At 35.1% G+C, this 13,544-nt stretch overlaps 2 protein-coding genes across 4 annotated transcripts; both read right to left on the bottom strand.

Moving 5' to 3' along the window:
* Positions 1–2,756: 2,756 nt before the first annotated feature.
* On the bottom strand, positions 2,757–9,475 carry LOC145616526 (3-epi-6-deoxocathasterone 23-monooxygenase CYP90D1-like). 2 transcript variants are annotated; one of them, XM_081671265.1, is made up of 9 exons: positions 5,797–9,475; positions 5,342–5,672; positions 4,816–4,965; positions 4,394–4,645; positions 4,210–4,299; positions 3,840–4,025; positions 3,630–3,751; positions 3,143–3,244; positions 2,757–3,029 (listed from the first exon to the last, which is right to left on the bottom strand). In XM_081671265.1, exons 1-8 carry the CDS (start codon positions 6,093–6,095, stop codon positions 3,151–3,153), a joined length of 1,524 nt encoding a protein of 507 aa, XP_081527391.1. In that variant the 5' UTR covers positions 6,096–9,475; the 3' UTR covers positions 2,757–3,029; positions 3,143–3,150. The 2 variants fall into 2 exon arrangements, with proteins under 2 accessions (XP_081527391.1, XP_081527390.1); XM_081671264.1 differs by having other exon boundaries at positions 2,757–3,244.
* Positions 9,476–9,610: 135 nt separating this feature from the next.
* Positions 9,611–12,614, bottom strand: LOC145616528 (uncharacterized). 2 transcript variants are annotated; one of them, XM_081671267.1, is made up of 4 exons: positions 12,403–12,614; positions 12,042–12,230; positions 10,182–10,529; positions 9,611–9,898 (listed from the first exon to the last, which is right to left on the bottom strand). In XM_081671267.1, the coding sequence occupies exons 1-3, from the start codon at positions 12,443–12,445 to the stop codon at positions 10,216–10,218; spliced, it is 546 nt and encodes a 181-aa protein (XP_081527393.1). In that variant the 5' UTR covers positions 12,446–12,614; the 3' UTR covers positions 9,611–9,898; positions 10,182–10,215. The 2 variants fall into 2 exon arrangements, with proteins under 2 accessions (XP_081527393.1, XP_081527392.1); XM_081671266.1 differs by lacking the exon at positions 9,611–9,898 and having other exon boundaries at positions 10,041–10,529.
* Between the last annotated feature and the right edge of the window lie 930 nt (positions 12,615–13,544).

Below are 13,544 nucleotides of genomic sequence, written 5' to 3'. Positions count from 1 at the left end.
CATAATGAAGATTTGTTGAAGCATGGTTTATCATTAGCTAAAGTGTGAAGGTTTTTTTCTTGCCTTAGGGCCTATTCACTTCAGCTTGATTTCATTTCAGTTCAGTTCAGCTCCAATCAGTTTAGTTTAGCTCCAATCAGTTCCATTCCAATCAATTCAATTCAGTTCAGCTCTTAATTTTCTTCTCTTATAAAATATTCATTTCAGCTTAGTTCAATTCAGTTCAGAAAATGTAAAAGGCCCTTAATCAATCATATATATAAAAGGAAAAATTGACTTTTGCTACCTGTTAAAAACGCGATTTCACTTTTGCTACCTATGAAAACTTTTATTTTATTTTACTACCTATCAAATCTCGTTTTTTAAATTTCGCTACCAGTTGACGGAATCCGTTTATAATTCCGTTAGTGAGATCAAGCCACCTTCATTACCACTTTCCGGCCACCACTCCCTCCTTAGCCACCCTAAATGTCTCCCCGTCAGCCACTAAAAAAAAAAATTAAATTAAATTAAAAAACGAAAAGAAAACCAGTCACCCCTGGCACCCCTCCCCTAACCTGCCACCCCTTCCCTCCCCCCACTGCCGGCGGCCGGTGTCGTCGCGCACCCCCTCCATCCCTTTCCCCCACCATACAAAGCTCATAAACCAAGCAGCAGCTTTCCATTTCCGCCACCAGTCAACCGCAATTAACACCAGTCAGCCACCATCACTTACCTCCAATCTCCACCACTCACGCAGCTCCTTATTTCCCCAATTAACCAACAGCAACAAACAACTCCCACAACGCACCATCAGCCACTAGGGGTGTTCAAAAAAACCCGACCCGATTGTCCCAACCCGATTTCCCGATGACCCGGTAAATACCCGATGGGAAATTTGGGGAAAAAAGCTGTTTTTTCGGGACGGGTACGCGACTCGGGAAAAATGCATGTTATCCGGGTCGGGACATGGGTCGCATTTTGTAATTCTCGGGTACTCGATTTCCCGAAATATTTTAAAAAAAAAAAGAAAGAAAGAAAAGAAAAAAAACCCTCCCTCAAATTAAGCCCAGCCCACCAAACTAGGGTTCTTTCACACGCCTCCCATATCTGCCTCCTCTCTCTCTCTCTTCTTGCATCTCCTCTCTCTCTCTTCTTCCTTGAATTAAACTCCTCAATCCTTTCCCGTTGATTTCCCATCTTCAACTTTCCACATTCACCTTATATTTCCATTCCCTCCTTTCCTTTGTATCCCAAATCAGTGAATCACCCACCCCCACTAAACTCCACCAAAAATCTCCAATGTCTACCTCAAGAACCCCACAATATCTCCTCGATTAATCGTGAGTTGCCGGAAAATCTCATCTTAGGTGACAAATTTGGCGACTGATTCCATCATTGTCATGGCGTCTTCCTAAGCAAGAATTTGTCTTCCATTATCGCACCATTCGTCTCCCATTACGGCATTACTGGGTTTTTTTTTTAATTTTTTTGGCAATTCAATTGGGAATCAGATGTAAATTTTTGGATTTTATTTTTGGGAAATCAATGGTTATAAATTATAATGTGTGTTTATCTAACAAAAAAAAAATTAAATTACAACAATTATAAATACCTAAAATTAATATAAGTATAATTTTTTTTCTTTTTTTTTTTAAACAAGGAAATCCGGGTACCCTATGTCCCGACCCGAATAATTCGGGTACCCGGAACCCGGGTACCCGAGATATTCGGGTCGGGACATGGGACATATTAACAACTACCCGAAACTCCGGGTACCCGAAACTCCGGGTACCCGGATTTGAACACCCCTATCAGCCACTCTCCCCTGCTCCAGCTTCGCACTCCAATTCCGCCACCCTTCTCTCGCAACATTAATCGCTGCTTTCCCCTGCCTTCCCCTGCTCTACCTGCAGCCACCAGCCTACAGAAAACCCGCAACAATTCCTCCCTCAACCACCAGTTACCACCACCCTCCGCAACACCAACTGCAGCAGCTCCAAACACTCCTCACGCAAGCCCATTTTAAACGAATTGCATAATTTAGGGTTTTGTCTTGGGTGGTTTTGGGGTGGTTCTTTAGGGTTAGGGAAGGCCGAAAATATGAGGGGAAGGGGAGGGCTATCGATTTCGGTGGGGGAAACGGGGCTAGGGGCGGATTCCGGTGGGGGAAGGGGAAAGGGGGGTGGATTTGGTTCGGGGTGGGGGTCGTGGCAGCGAAACGTCGGGGAAACGGTAGGGAGCTGCGTAGGGTGGGGGAAAGGGAGGGGGGTGGGTTCGCGCCAGCGCCGGCCGCCGGCAGGGGGGAGGGATGGGGTGGCAGTTGAGGGGAGGGGTGGCTGGTTTTTTTTTTTTTAATTTATTATTATTTTTAAAAAAAATAAAATAAATAACCTTAACGGAATCCTAATTCCTAACCGATTTCGTTAACAGGTAGCAAAACTTAAAAAAAGTGTATATGTTAGGTAGTAAAATAAAATAAAAGTTTTGATAGGTAGCAAAATTAAAATTGAGGTGTTTGATAGGTAGCAAAAGTCAAAAAATCCTATATAAAACGTTCTAATAACTTGTTAAAAACTAAATAAAACATTCTAATAATAAGTATTACCTTGTTTACTCACCCTATATTATATGTTTGTTATAGTATTGGAGTAACGCAGAGAATGTTGCTTTCATAGTGACATCGTTTATTTTTCAATGATAATCGAGTTAGTTGTTCATTAACATCAACATAAATCAAATTTCTACTCTATGAAAACAAATACGAAGTACTATATTGTTAACACTTTAAACCTAGCTAGACGTAGATACAATTTTCTTCTAGATACCATATTCTTTAACATATTAACATAAGAAAACAAAAATTATGATACAAAATGACACATTTCGTACAAAGATACCAAATCTCTATGGATAACTATTAACTCACCCTTCCTAAAATAAAAATAAATAAATAAAAATTTTAAAAAAAAAATTAGAAGTACTACGTAGTATATATTTATAGAAGGAAAAATTTGTCAGGCGAGTGAAGGCCAGCCACACGTGTGCAACTGCAGGAAAAATTTGTATGTTTGCATGATTATCGTCTAAAATAGTGTTGATTGCATAAGAGTGAGGAAAAAAGTTGGCATTGAAAGAGTCCATGTTTGTTAAGGACATGTACCATTAAAATTAAGGGTCTCTTCTTCTTTTGACCCAAACTGGCATTCCCTTTTTCATTCTTACTGTTGGAAAATGGACTATGGAATCATCCTCAGCCTCCCATCTGCATGCATGTGAACATACATATTATACCAATACGGAGTATGTGATTCAACTCAAAATATCGGACTTGTTACACTTTCATTCACGTGGTCAATATGATAAAGATTAATAAGTTATTATTGAAGTCGTTAGATGGTGTCTGTATAACAATTTATAGAATAACTTTTTTGAAGACCGGTTTCATCACAACTTTTAATTGTATGTACTAGCTTAGTGTCTCAAATCGGGTATATGTATTGTTAACTTCAATGAGTATATAGAAGATATTTCATAAAAACCAAGATGAATGATGGCATACATAGATTTTTCTAAAAATTGTTATGTCTTAGGACTTAGGTGCATTAGTTAAAAAGAAATAAAGTTGAAGATTATAGTAAATATGTTACCTGAATCGTGTAACAAAATGATGGAGAAAAATGGAGGCTTCCAATCTAGCCAAATCTAACCCAGGGCAAAGTCGTTGTCCGCCACCAAAAGGGGTGAAGCTACTACTATTTGTATCTTTGTTCTGTGAAAATAAAGAACACAAACTTCGTAAATAATAACAAACTATATCGCCAAAAATATGCAAAGGAGTAGAAACTAAACAAATTTACCTGCCATCTCCATGGGTTGAATTGGTAAGGCGAGTCATAAAGATTTTCATCAAGGTGAACTGATCTAAGATACGTAAGGACACATGATCCCTTTGGTATCAAATAACCCTTTATTTCCACGTCTTTCATAGCTTTTCTCATCAATCCTGTGATTATATTTCCCATTCTCAAAGTTTCTGTGATTACCTACACGTACAAAACTACTCATAAGCTACAATTTTTTTCAAATATCGAACCATCATATCCATTGCTAGATTGAGAGGCGGAAATTAAATTAAATAATTGTCCCAAATTAAATACCACCAACTCCCCCTATTACAATATCGTCTAGTTACTAGAGAGAATCTCCGTCCCCAACAAACAAACTTACCATTTGTGTGAAAGGCAGTGAAAGGTAATCACTCCAAATCATGGGCTCCCCTAGCTCTAACTTCAGCCTATGCACTTTCATATTCTCCTCCTGTTAATTAAAAATAATCCAATTGTCACAATTTGGAAATTAAAACTCTGTAAAGTATACAATAAATTAAAAAATATATGAAAAGTAATCTTACAGTGAATTTTTGGAGGATTAATGGAGAATCTGATAAGTATTTAATAGCAAGAGTAATTAGAAGTGGGACAGAATCTTCCCCTGGTATCATCATATCAATCATATTATCAGACATTAAATCATCTGTTAATTGTCCACTTTGGTCACTTAACAGAACATCTAACACATCATTTGGGTCTGCTCCTTCTGGGACCATATTATTCCTTTTAATCACTATTATTTTCTTCACTAACTTCACCATTTCCTTCTTTGCCTGAAATCATACATAAAAATTTACAATATTATTATGACTAGTAATCAATAATAATGCTGACGGAAAATAAGGTAGCATATATGTACGATATGTCACATGTTCAAATAATGTCCTTATGGCTCTTTCGGACAATTAAAAAAAAAAGGGCAAGTTTAAGCAATTTTGTGTACCTGTAATGACCGGTGAAGTTGAGTTCCAGGCAGGTTAATTGGCAAAGACATTAGCCCTGAAACAAACTCTTGAAACTGCTTTTTTAAGAGCTGCATTTCTTTCCCTGGATCCAGACTAATCAATGCTTTTACCAGCACTTGAAAAGCAATCTGACAATCATCAAACATAATAATTTATTAGCACTAACTCCTACAAATATTAAGCTTATTAATAAGTAAACAAAACTTACAAGTTACAAACTTACAACTTTATTGTTTCTTTTCTAACCAAAATTAGTCACAAATCACCCTTGGAAAAAAACCAACTTTAACTTGAGTCTTTTTACTATTATAACCATCTTTTTTATTTTTAAGATAACAAACCATGTATACAAACATGAAACTGTACTCCATCCTACCTAAGATGTGGCCCAAGGTTTAGATATACGCAATCTTATCACTATGGGTGTAGAGAGATTCATTAAATTGCGAATACAAATAAATAAAATTAAATTAGAAGTGAGAAAGAGGCCGGGAGGCTACTCACTTGTTTGGCTTCATCTTGGATGAAAATGGGGGAGTGAATATTATGATCCCATCTATCCATAGCTTGTTGGACATAACTCCGCATGTCCTTAGTGACTTGAGCTTTAAGATGTGATGATTTGAAGAAGGAACCAAGAAGTCCATGAATTCTTCTTTGTAAACTTCCATTAATTAAAAGAATTGAAGACTTTCCCATTAATTCTGTTAACGATTTTGGATAAGAAGGTACAAACAACTTTGCATCACTTTGTAGTATAAACTTGTTCACCTCTGCATCTGTTGATATTATGGTTTGTTTCCCAAATATGTGAGACTTGAACACCTTACCATACCTTGTACAACACAAAAAACCCGAAAATACCCATTAAAATTAACCTCAAAGGGTATCCAAATCTATAAAAAAAATTGAAAAAAAAATGCATACAATAAATGTTAATTTGTATGACTTGTACTTACAAACGACATCGCTTCTCCATGAAACTCTCAGGATGATCTGAATATGCACAAGAGATAAACTCCATGGTTTCGCCGAGTATTGGCCATCCATTGGTACCTAAAGGAAGTATTGAACTAGTAGTCGTAGTAGCACTAGTACAAGTAGTTTTAGTAGTTGATGTTTCAGGGTGGTTTTTTAATGATATACTTCTTGTAATGAATTTGAGATTGGTGTTTCTAAGAAAATGGAAAATGTAGGAGAGAGAAAATGAAGTAGCAATGACAAAAGAAATCAAAGTCCAGATGCAGGGAATGTCCATTTTCTGGGATTTAGGTGCACTTTCTGCACAAGTTTAAGTGTAGCTTTATAGCAAAAAATTATGGTTAGGTTACATAAATATTATATAACCTATAGTTTTGGTGTTTAGTAGAGGGGCCAAGTAATGAAGTATGCATAATCATATAATACTTGCGGTACTTATGAATTTGCATGGATATGCGCACGGGCGCCGAACTCATAAAAGGTGAGATCTTGATTATATTCTATGGTTGTGGTTGTTTAGATCGTTGATCTTTCTTATACATGATCTATAACATTCATTCTTATACAATTTACATACATCCAAAGACAAAAAAGATATTGGTAGCTTAGATATGGAGTATCTCCGGTACTGTGTAACTCACTGATACAATGTTTGTGCCACTTAAATTTGCAATCTTCCTATATTTTACAAACAATTAGGTTCGGGTGATTTATTAAACTAAAGGCAATTGTTTTAAAATATATTCTATTGGCGGAGAAGATTTAATGTCGTATCACCTAGGATTTACAACGACAATAGAATAGATCATTAGTGTGATTTTTTATCAAATTTTGTTGAACGTGTAGCGAACCTCGCTCAAAAGATACACACATAAGGGAAAAAAGTACGAAGTATATAGGTTTGGGCATAAGTTTTACATCTATCCCACAACGCAAACATAGGTACAATCAAGTGTACAATAGAATTTACAATCAGTTAATACGGAGGCACAAGTAGCATAGGGTTAATCACTTATTAATCTTATATCTATAATTACCATTTGGAGCATATAATCCCTAGAGCTAAGAGGAAGTCTTGGTCAGCATTATGATTCAGCTAATCAGCAATGCTGCAATGAAATGATATTAAAGAGGATCCAATGCATAATTTTGTTGGGGCTTGTTTGTTTGTGTTGATTCTAGTCAAAGTATTTATACCTAGAACCACAGAAATATATGCAAATTATATCAGAGGTATATCCCGGTTTTCGTGGGCGTTTTGTTTGGTTTAACAAGAACAAACCCTTAATTTTGGTACTTTAGAATGGTCCTTCTCAGCCACGGTTGATGGTCCAATTTTTATGCATTTTCTAACAAGCATACAATTTTTAATTGGTAGAATATAAAAGGCATACCTTGGATTTTCGATATTTCCATGTTCTTAAGCTCCACAAATTTCTTGGGTAGATAATCTATCAATTTGAATCTACACTTTTATTGTTTTAGTACAATTTTATGTTGTTTGGACACATTATGTTTTGGTAGAAACAATATTCATAAAATTGATACTCCATATAATGTAAGAGATTTTTTTTGGCTAAATTATAATTGAGTTCACTTTATTGAATAATCTCTCATTAAGACAAACTCTACAATTTATTTATTTATTTTTGTTAATTTAAGTATCGCATATTCACATGCTATTTCTTACTTACATTTTTACTTTATTATTATTTAGGTCAATGTATGTAACATCTATTAAGTTGAGGGACCCAAGTACGTAGTATATAATTATGGATGTCAATTACCTTAATTGATTAAAGTATCAAGAGATCGATGATCATACCAAATACTTGACACCGAAATAAAGCTTCCCAAGTCCCAAATACAAGAAGAACACTCTTTTAATTATTCTTTTTTCAAAAAATTAAAATAATGAGATAAGTATCTTTGTATGTAGGAAATGAAGTATAAAAAACTACTTGCTTTGTTATACGATATATATCACAAGACCAGGATAAAACCTTCATCACTATCCTTTACAACTTTTTAGAAGTATAGTTCATATACTTCGTGCATAGTAGATAGAATGAGTTCGATGAGAATTGACCACGGCCCAAAAGGCCACAACCATGATTAAGGGCGTCCCCTCATCCCCTCGTGCGTCCATGTGATAATTAATTGTAAACTTCAACCCCCAACTCACACTTTCCCATCATTTCAAACAAAACAAACTATAATCCTTCCCTAAAATTCACATATTAGTTGACAGGCCAAAGTTTGAAGAGGCTTACTTGGATAATGGAGCCCCCATCCCAATTATCTTCAATTTATTATGCATTATAATATGCACTTGCACACGTATTTCCCTCGATTACTAATTATTAGGTGGTGATCATATATGATCAATAATGCCGAAGCTAATGTTATAGGTTTAAATATATAACATAAATCAGGTGAATTAAACGCACTCTAAGTGAAGTATTATTTGAATTTAGAGTATGAAAATCACTCTTTTTTTTTTAGCATGATTATAGTATAGTGATATCTATGGATACTCCACATGAATTATTGATAAGTACTTTAGGCCTTGTTCTAATTTTTTCAACTTTTACTTTTTATAAACTTTTTTTTTTTTTATAAACTTTTTTTTTTTTGTTTTTTTTTTTTTTTTTTTTTTTTTTTTTTTGAAAAAGTTAGTTTTAAACACCTCATTTTGGAATGCAAATTACACTTTGGATGTTATACATAAATGACAAATTAAGAATACAGTTAGGAGAACAATATATAAAGTAGGTAAGTAGTTGCCTATAACCTTCCAAATTAAGGGTCACAATCTTATAACAAAGATTAATGACCCTTGAAGTTTTGTTCCACATAGTAGTCTAAAGGTCATCATTTAAATCTACTGGAAAAAAGAATATTATTAAGGGCTAAACTTCTTTTAAGTAACTAAATAATTGAAAAGGCCTTCTTTTGGAGCCCCAAAATCTCTCTTTTGACTATTGAAAGGGAATATACAATTGTCATATATAGTTTTGTTCATCACTTCATCTTTGCCTTTGTGGAACTACCTACCTAACTTCAAATCATACAATATTAACTTAACTTTTAATGGCAATACTATATTATTGTTTGGTATTATTTATAATTACTTTAGTTATTATAAACCACTTGTAATCATATGTAATCATTCTATCACATTAAGATACTTCCTCTTTCATTCATTCAATTGATCAATTCTCTACTTTACAAATGAATTAGGCGCTTAATGTATATGGTCAACTTGCTTTTAAGTTTATAATTACTTCGTGCATAATTTTTGGGCGCAGAGTATGTCATGCACTTAACGTCACCCACATTATTATGTATACATTATACATTTATATTCATACATTCAGGTGTAAGGTGTAATGTACTAATAATATTGATATGTCCAAAAATAATAATAGTACATTTGAAAAACAAATTTGTATATCAGGTATATCAAATTCATTCAAAAAATCAAATGCCCATATCGAATTCGAAGTATGAGATTTCCTCACCCCAAAATGAAGTATACAAAATGAAGTCTCAGTTGACAGTTTGGCACTCACATATACACTGCAGTTGTCCTTGAAAGATTTTGGAACTAGTTCATGATAATTATTGCATACATAAACAGATAAACTTTTAAAGTTCAGGTTGGATTCCGTAATAATGATCAGTTAAGTGTTCCATGCTATATTTGACAGTTGAGCTAATCAGTTTTTGGTAGTTGAGGTTATATCATGATGTGACAAGTTGTTCATCACAATTTCGTTTACAAAGTAATCAATAAATTTAGCATGTGGCTGATGATTAATACCGTAATATTTAGATTACATGGATGATCCATTATTTTGAGATAGTGTATGTGCAGATTTTCATCGGTGTAAGTCCTTTCCAGGAGGTTAACCAATCGTCAACTGCATAATCACTAATCCCGTTCTACTGTTGACTTACGAAGCTGGATCATGCACAAATTTTCCAGTTCTAAGAATGCAAAATGATACTAACCTTTTGTAATTGTAATTGTACTACCAGTTTGCTAGATGCTGCTTCTCCATGACATTACATACTCTGTATTTCATATAAAATCAACCTATTTCAGATCGGTTGGCTTTGGGTCAAATCAGCTTCAAGTTACCTAATTCATTTACAGTAATGCTACATGCATGTTTCATTGGTGATGGCCAGAAATAAAACTTTCATCACACAGAAATTACAATTTGGTCAAGGTATATAATATACTAGTATATTTTAGTTAACCATGAAACAATACAAGACTTGTAAATCTATTGTGCACCTTAAAGAAGCAAAAGTTTTAAACCTGGACCCCGAAAACCAATAAAAAAAAAAATACCTGATTCTTCCAACATCTGTTTCCGCACAAATTTTTAGATACTTGGGATGGACTTGGCTCGGATAAACTGCTTCAAGATAGCTTTTTCTTCATCAAGGCGCTTCTTTTCTTCAGGGTCATTTGTCTTGATCTTCCTCTTTTCTTCTAGCATCCACTTGAACAGCTCCCTTTGCTGCTGCTCGGGAATTGGTTCTTGCACTCTTGTTGCTTGTGCTGCTGGCAGACTCGCAGTAACAGCAGCAGTTGTTGGGGTTGCACTTGACGTTGAGGGTGTGGGAATGGGAGCTGCATCAATGGTTTCTTCCTCAACAGTTATGTCTTTCTTCTTTGTCCTCATAAACAGGTAAGCTATAAGACAAACAGACAGCTATCAGGAATTAACGCGTGTGATAACATATGATCACAGGGAGAAGAAACCACACTGAAGCAACTATAACAAACAATGCTGCAGGAATCATATTGTCAACAGCAATAGGTTTACTTCAAAGAGAACGCCAAGCAACAGCCTACAGGATCAAAAGAGAACTCAACAAACCATTGCTCACATGACAATCATTAACAATTACAGGCAAGATTTTAGGAACAAAGGGCAGAAATTGCTCCAGCATGAATCTAAGAGCCACAATAAAATCAGATTAAAAAAAAACAGAGCACTAAGTTTGCTGCAATAAATCAAGTCCAAAGATGCTAAGAAACTACAGTATTTGCTATAGCTCAATGGAAAACAAATCCTAAATTACGACTAACAGACAATTTCACAGCCGGATACATATTAGCACCACGTTAATGCAAAGTGAAGGTGAATATAGAATATAAGCGGCATGATACTTTCATAACACTGGTTTGCACCAAAGTACCAAACCACAGCCTGCTCTAAACAGGTGAAAGCAAATAATGATGGACATACAGTTTAGTGAACTTAACAGCAGATAATGGGTTATATATGTCATACAAGCAGGATGGTGCATATATGCAGGCAAGATGTATGGTGGGACAATTTGATTGAAAAGAACAGGTGTGGCTACATCTAATTTGACAGTATCACTAACAGACAAGGAAATTTTTCTCAATGAGTCTATTCTATACCAATCATCAAGCACCTTGGTGAGTACGTATAGGACTATATCTCCTCTCCAAGGGGAATATATTAGCGATGGCTTCTTAACCGAGGGCTAAAGAAAGGAGAAGATGATTTCATCATCAATTTATCTTGAGCATACACTAGATTATACAAGTACTGTTTTGAATGAAAGCCAGACTAGCCATGTGAAGGGTTTCATATTACTCGTATTAATCAAAGGAAGCTCATCTTCAAACGTAAAAGCAACAGCATTATCAGCAAATTTCATCATCAGGCCCATAAGTAACAATTACAGGAAGTCGAATTTAATCCTTCATACTTGATCCTTCATCTTAAATCCCTTGGAATGAGTCAACCTTGTTTTCTAGATTGTAATGCATAATCTAATCACCTAATAGCAACCTTTACTAATCGCGGTAGCAGTCCAAGTCTCCAAGATCAAAATTAGCAAGAATATCAAATTCAGATGTACTAATCACAACATCCTGATCACCAAAAACATTCTCCAAAGTAATCTCCATTCTCATACAGACTAAACTTGATTGCTCCAAACCCGAATTACCATTACATCCTTAACTACACGGACTCCTGAACCCTAAACCCAAATCAAGTTCAAAATCTTCACCCCATAAAGTGGCAATTCTAATCCAAAAATTCCCACTTACAAAAATTGCATTCAAACATTACAGTTCAGTTTCCTAATCAATTAAAACACGCAAAATCACAGAAAACCCAGATGCGAAAACTCAAAATATGAACTGAAAGAGAGAGAAACGAACCTCCAATAGCAAGGTTTACAGACAGGAGGAGAGGCACGAAGAACTTATACCGCCTCAAAAAAGACTGCTTTGGAACCTCTGGAGGCGTGGAAGCTCCGCCACCATAACCACCACCCGTTGACGAAGAAGATGATGGTGTTGCTATTGATGATTGAGCCTCCATTGTAACTTTGGATTGCTTCAAATGAGCTGTTTTCATCAATCAAATTAATTTAGCCATTTTTATAAAATTACTAGAAGAAAAGAACAAGATTCCATCTTTGTTAGTGGGTCGCAATCACAATCAATCACATATTTTATTGGAAAATTCAGCAAGAAATTAGACCAAGTAATAATACAAGTGAAGAATAATTAAGTATACCTTTCTTGGGTTTGTGAACGTATAGCTTTGGAGGTTCGCTCATTTTTAGTTTTTTTACTGTTGGGAGAAATTTCTGGTAAGATTGAGAAATGGAAGATGAAACTATGAAAGAGAAAGAGTGAGAATAGAGTATTGTCAATTCGAAGGGGATTTTGTGGTTTTCTCAATTGGTGTTGGTTGGGTTGTTGCTACGCCGCCCTTCGAGTGGAGAGTTGTTTCTTGTGTTGGCCCTTGTTAAGAAGAGTCTACTTCATCACGGTTGTTACTATAAGGCCCATCGAATGGGGGGAGTTGCATTGTTCTAATCTAGTCTTCTCTAGTGGACCATGTGGCGTTGTTTTAGGGCTAACTCGATGGGGGTAGACCAAATGGATTGAAGAGGTCTAGTATTTCAGTGTCGGTTAAATGAGATAGGAATAGAGATAAGGATAAGGATAAAACACCTTATTTTACTAATTAAAATACTTAAGAATTGAGTGGATTTAGGAAGAGTGTAATGTTGAATGAATTGATCATCGAAATTAATAAAAGGAGAGTCATTTGGTGGTTTTGGTTTGGTAAGGATCCCTAAGAACTTTACCCTAGTAGTAAAAGGGTAAGAGGAGGAAAAGGTTGATAAGGATATTTTGGTAACTTTAACACTTATTCCAATCTTATTCTCAACTTATGTCAAATACGGAGTAAGAAATATCATTATCTATGTTATGTTTATATCACTCCTTAGTCTTCCATCTTTATCTCTCCAAATGTGATGTGTATGTCTAGAGAGTGTGAAAGAGGTGAAGATGAATGTCAACTTAAAAATCTATGCATTGCAATATCTATAATAATCATTGATGCGACTTACATGTATTGTGTTACGTGTGTGTTTTACACATCGGTTTAAATAGACTTGTGGGTGTAAAATGACATGATAAAATCGTCTATGCTTAGAAAAAAACATACAAAAAAATAAATAAAAAAATATCCTCAATTTCATTATTTGGTCGCCATTAACTTTGCTTATAACTACGAGTAGTAACTAAGACCACTAAGGTCTAATGCATATGCAATTGCTCGAAACATATTGTATAATTAAATGGTGGTTTTGTAATAGAAATCAAAATGCTAGGTTGATAAATAGTACTTCGTATATGGGACTA

This window comes from Chenopodium album, chromosome 26 (assembly GCF_948465745.1).
Source record: "Chenopodium album chromosome 26, dcCheAlbu1.1, whole genome shotgun sequence".
NCBI classification, from domain to species: Eukaryota; Viridiplantae; Streptophyta; class Magnoliopsida; order Caryophyllales; family Amaranthaceae; genus Chenopodium; species Chenopodium album.
This window is presented reverse-complemented; position numbering and strand designations above follow the sequence as displayed.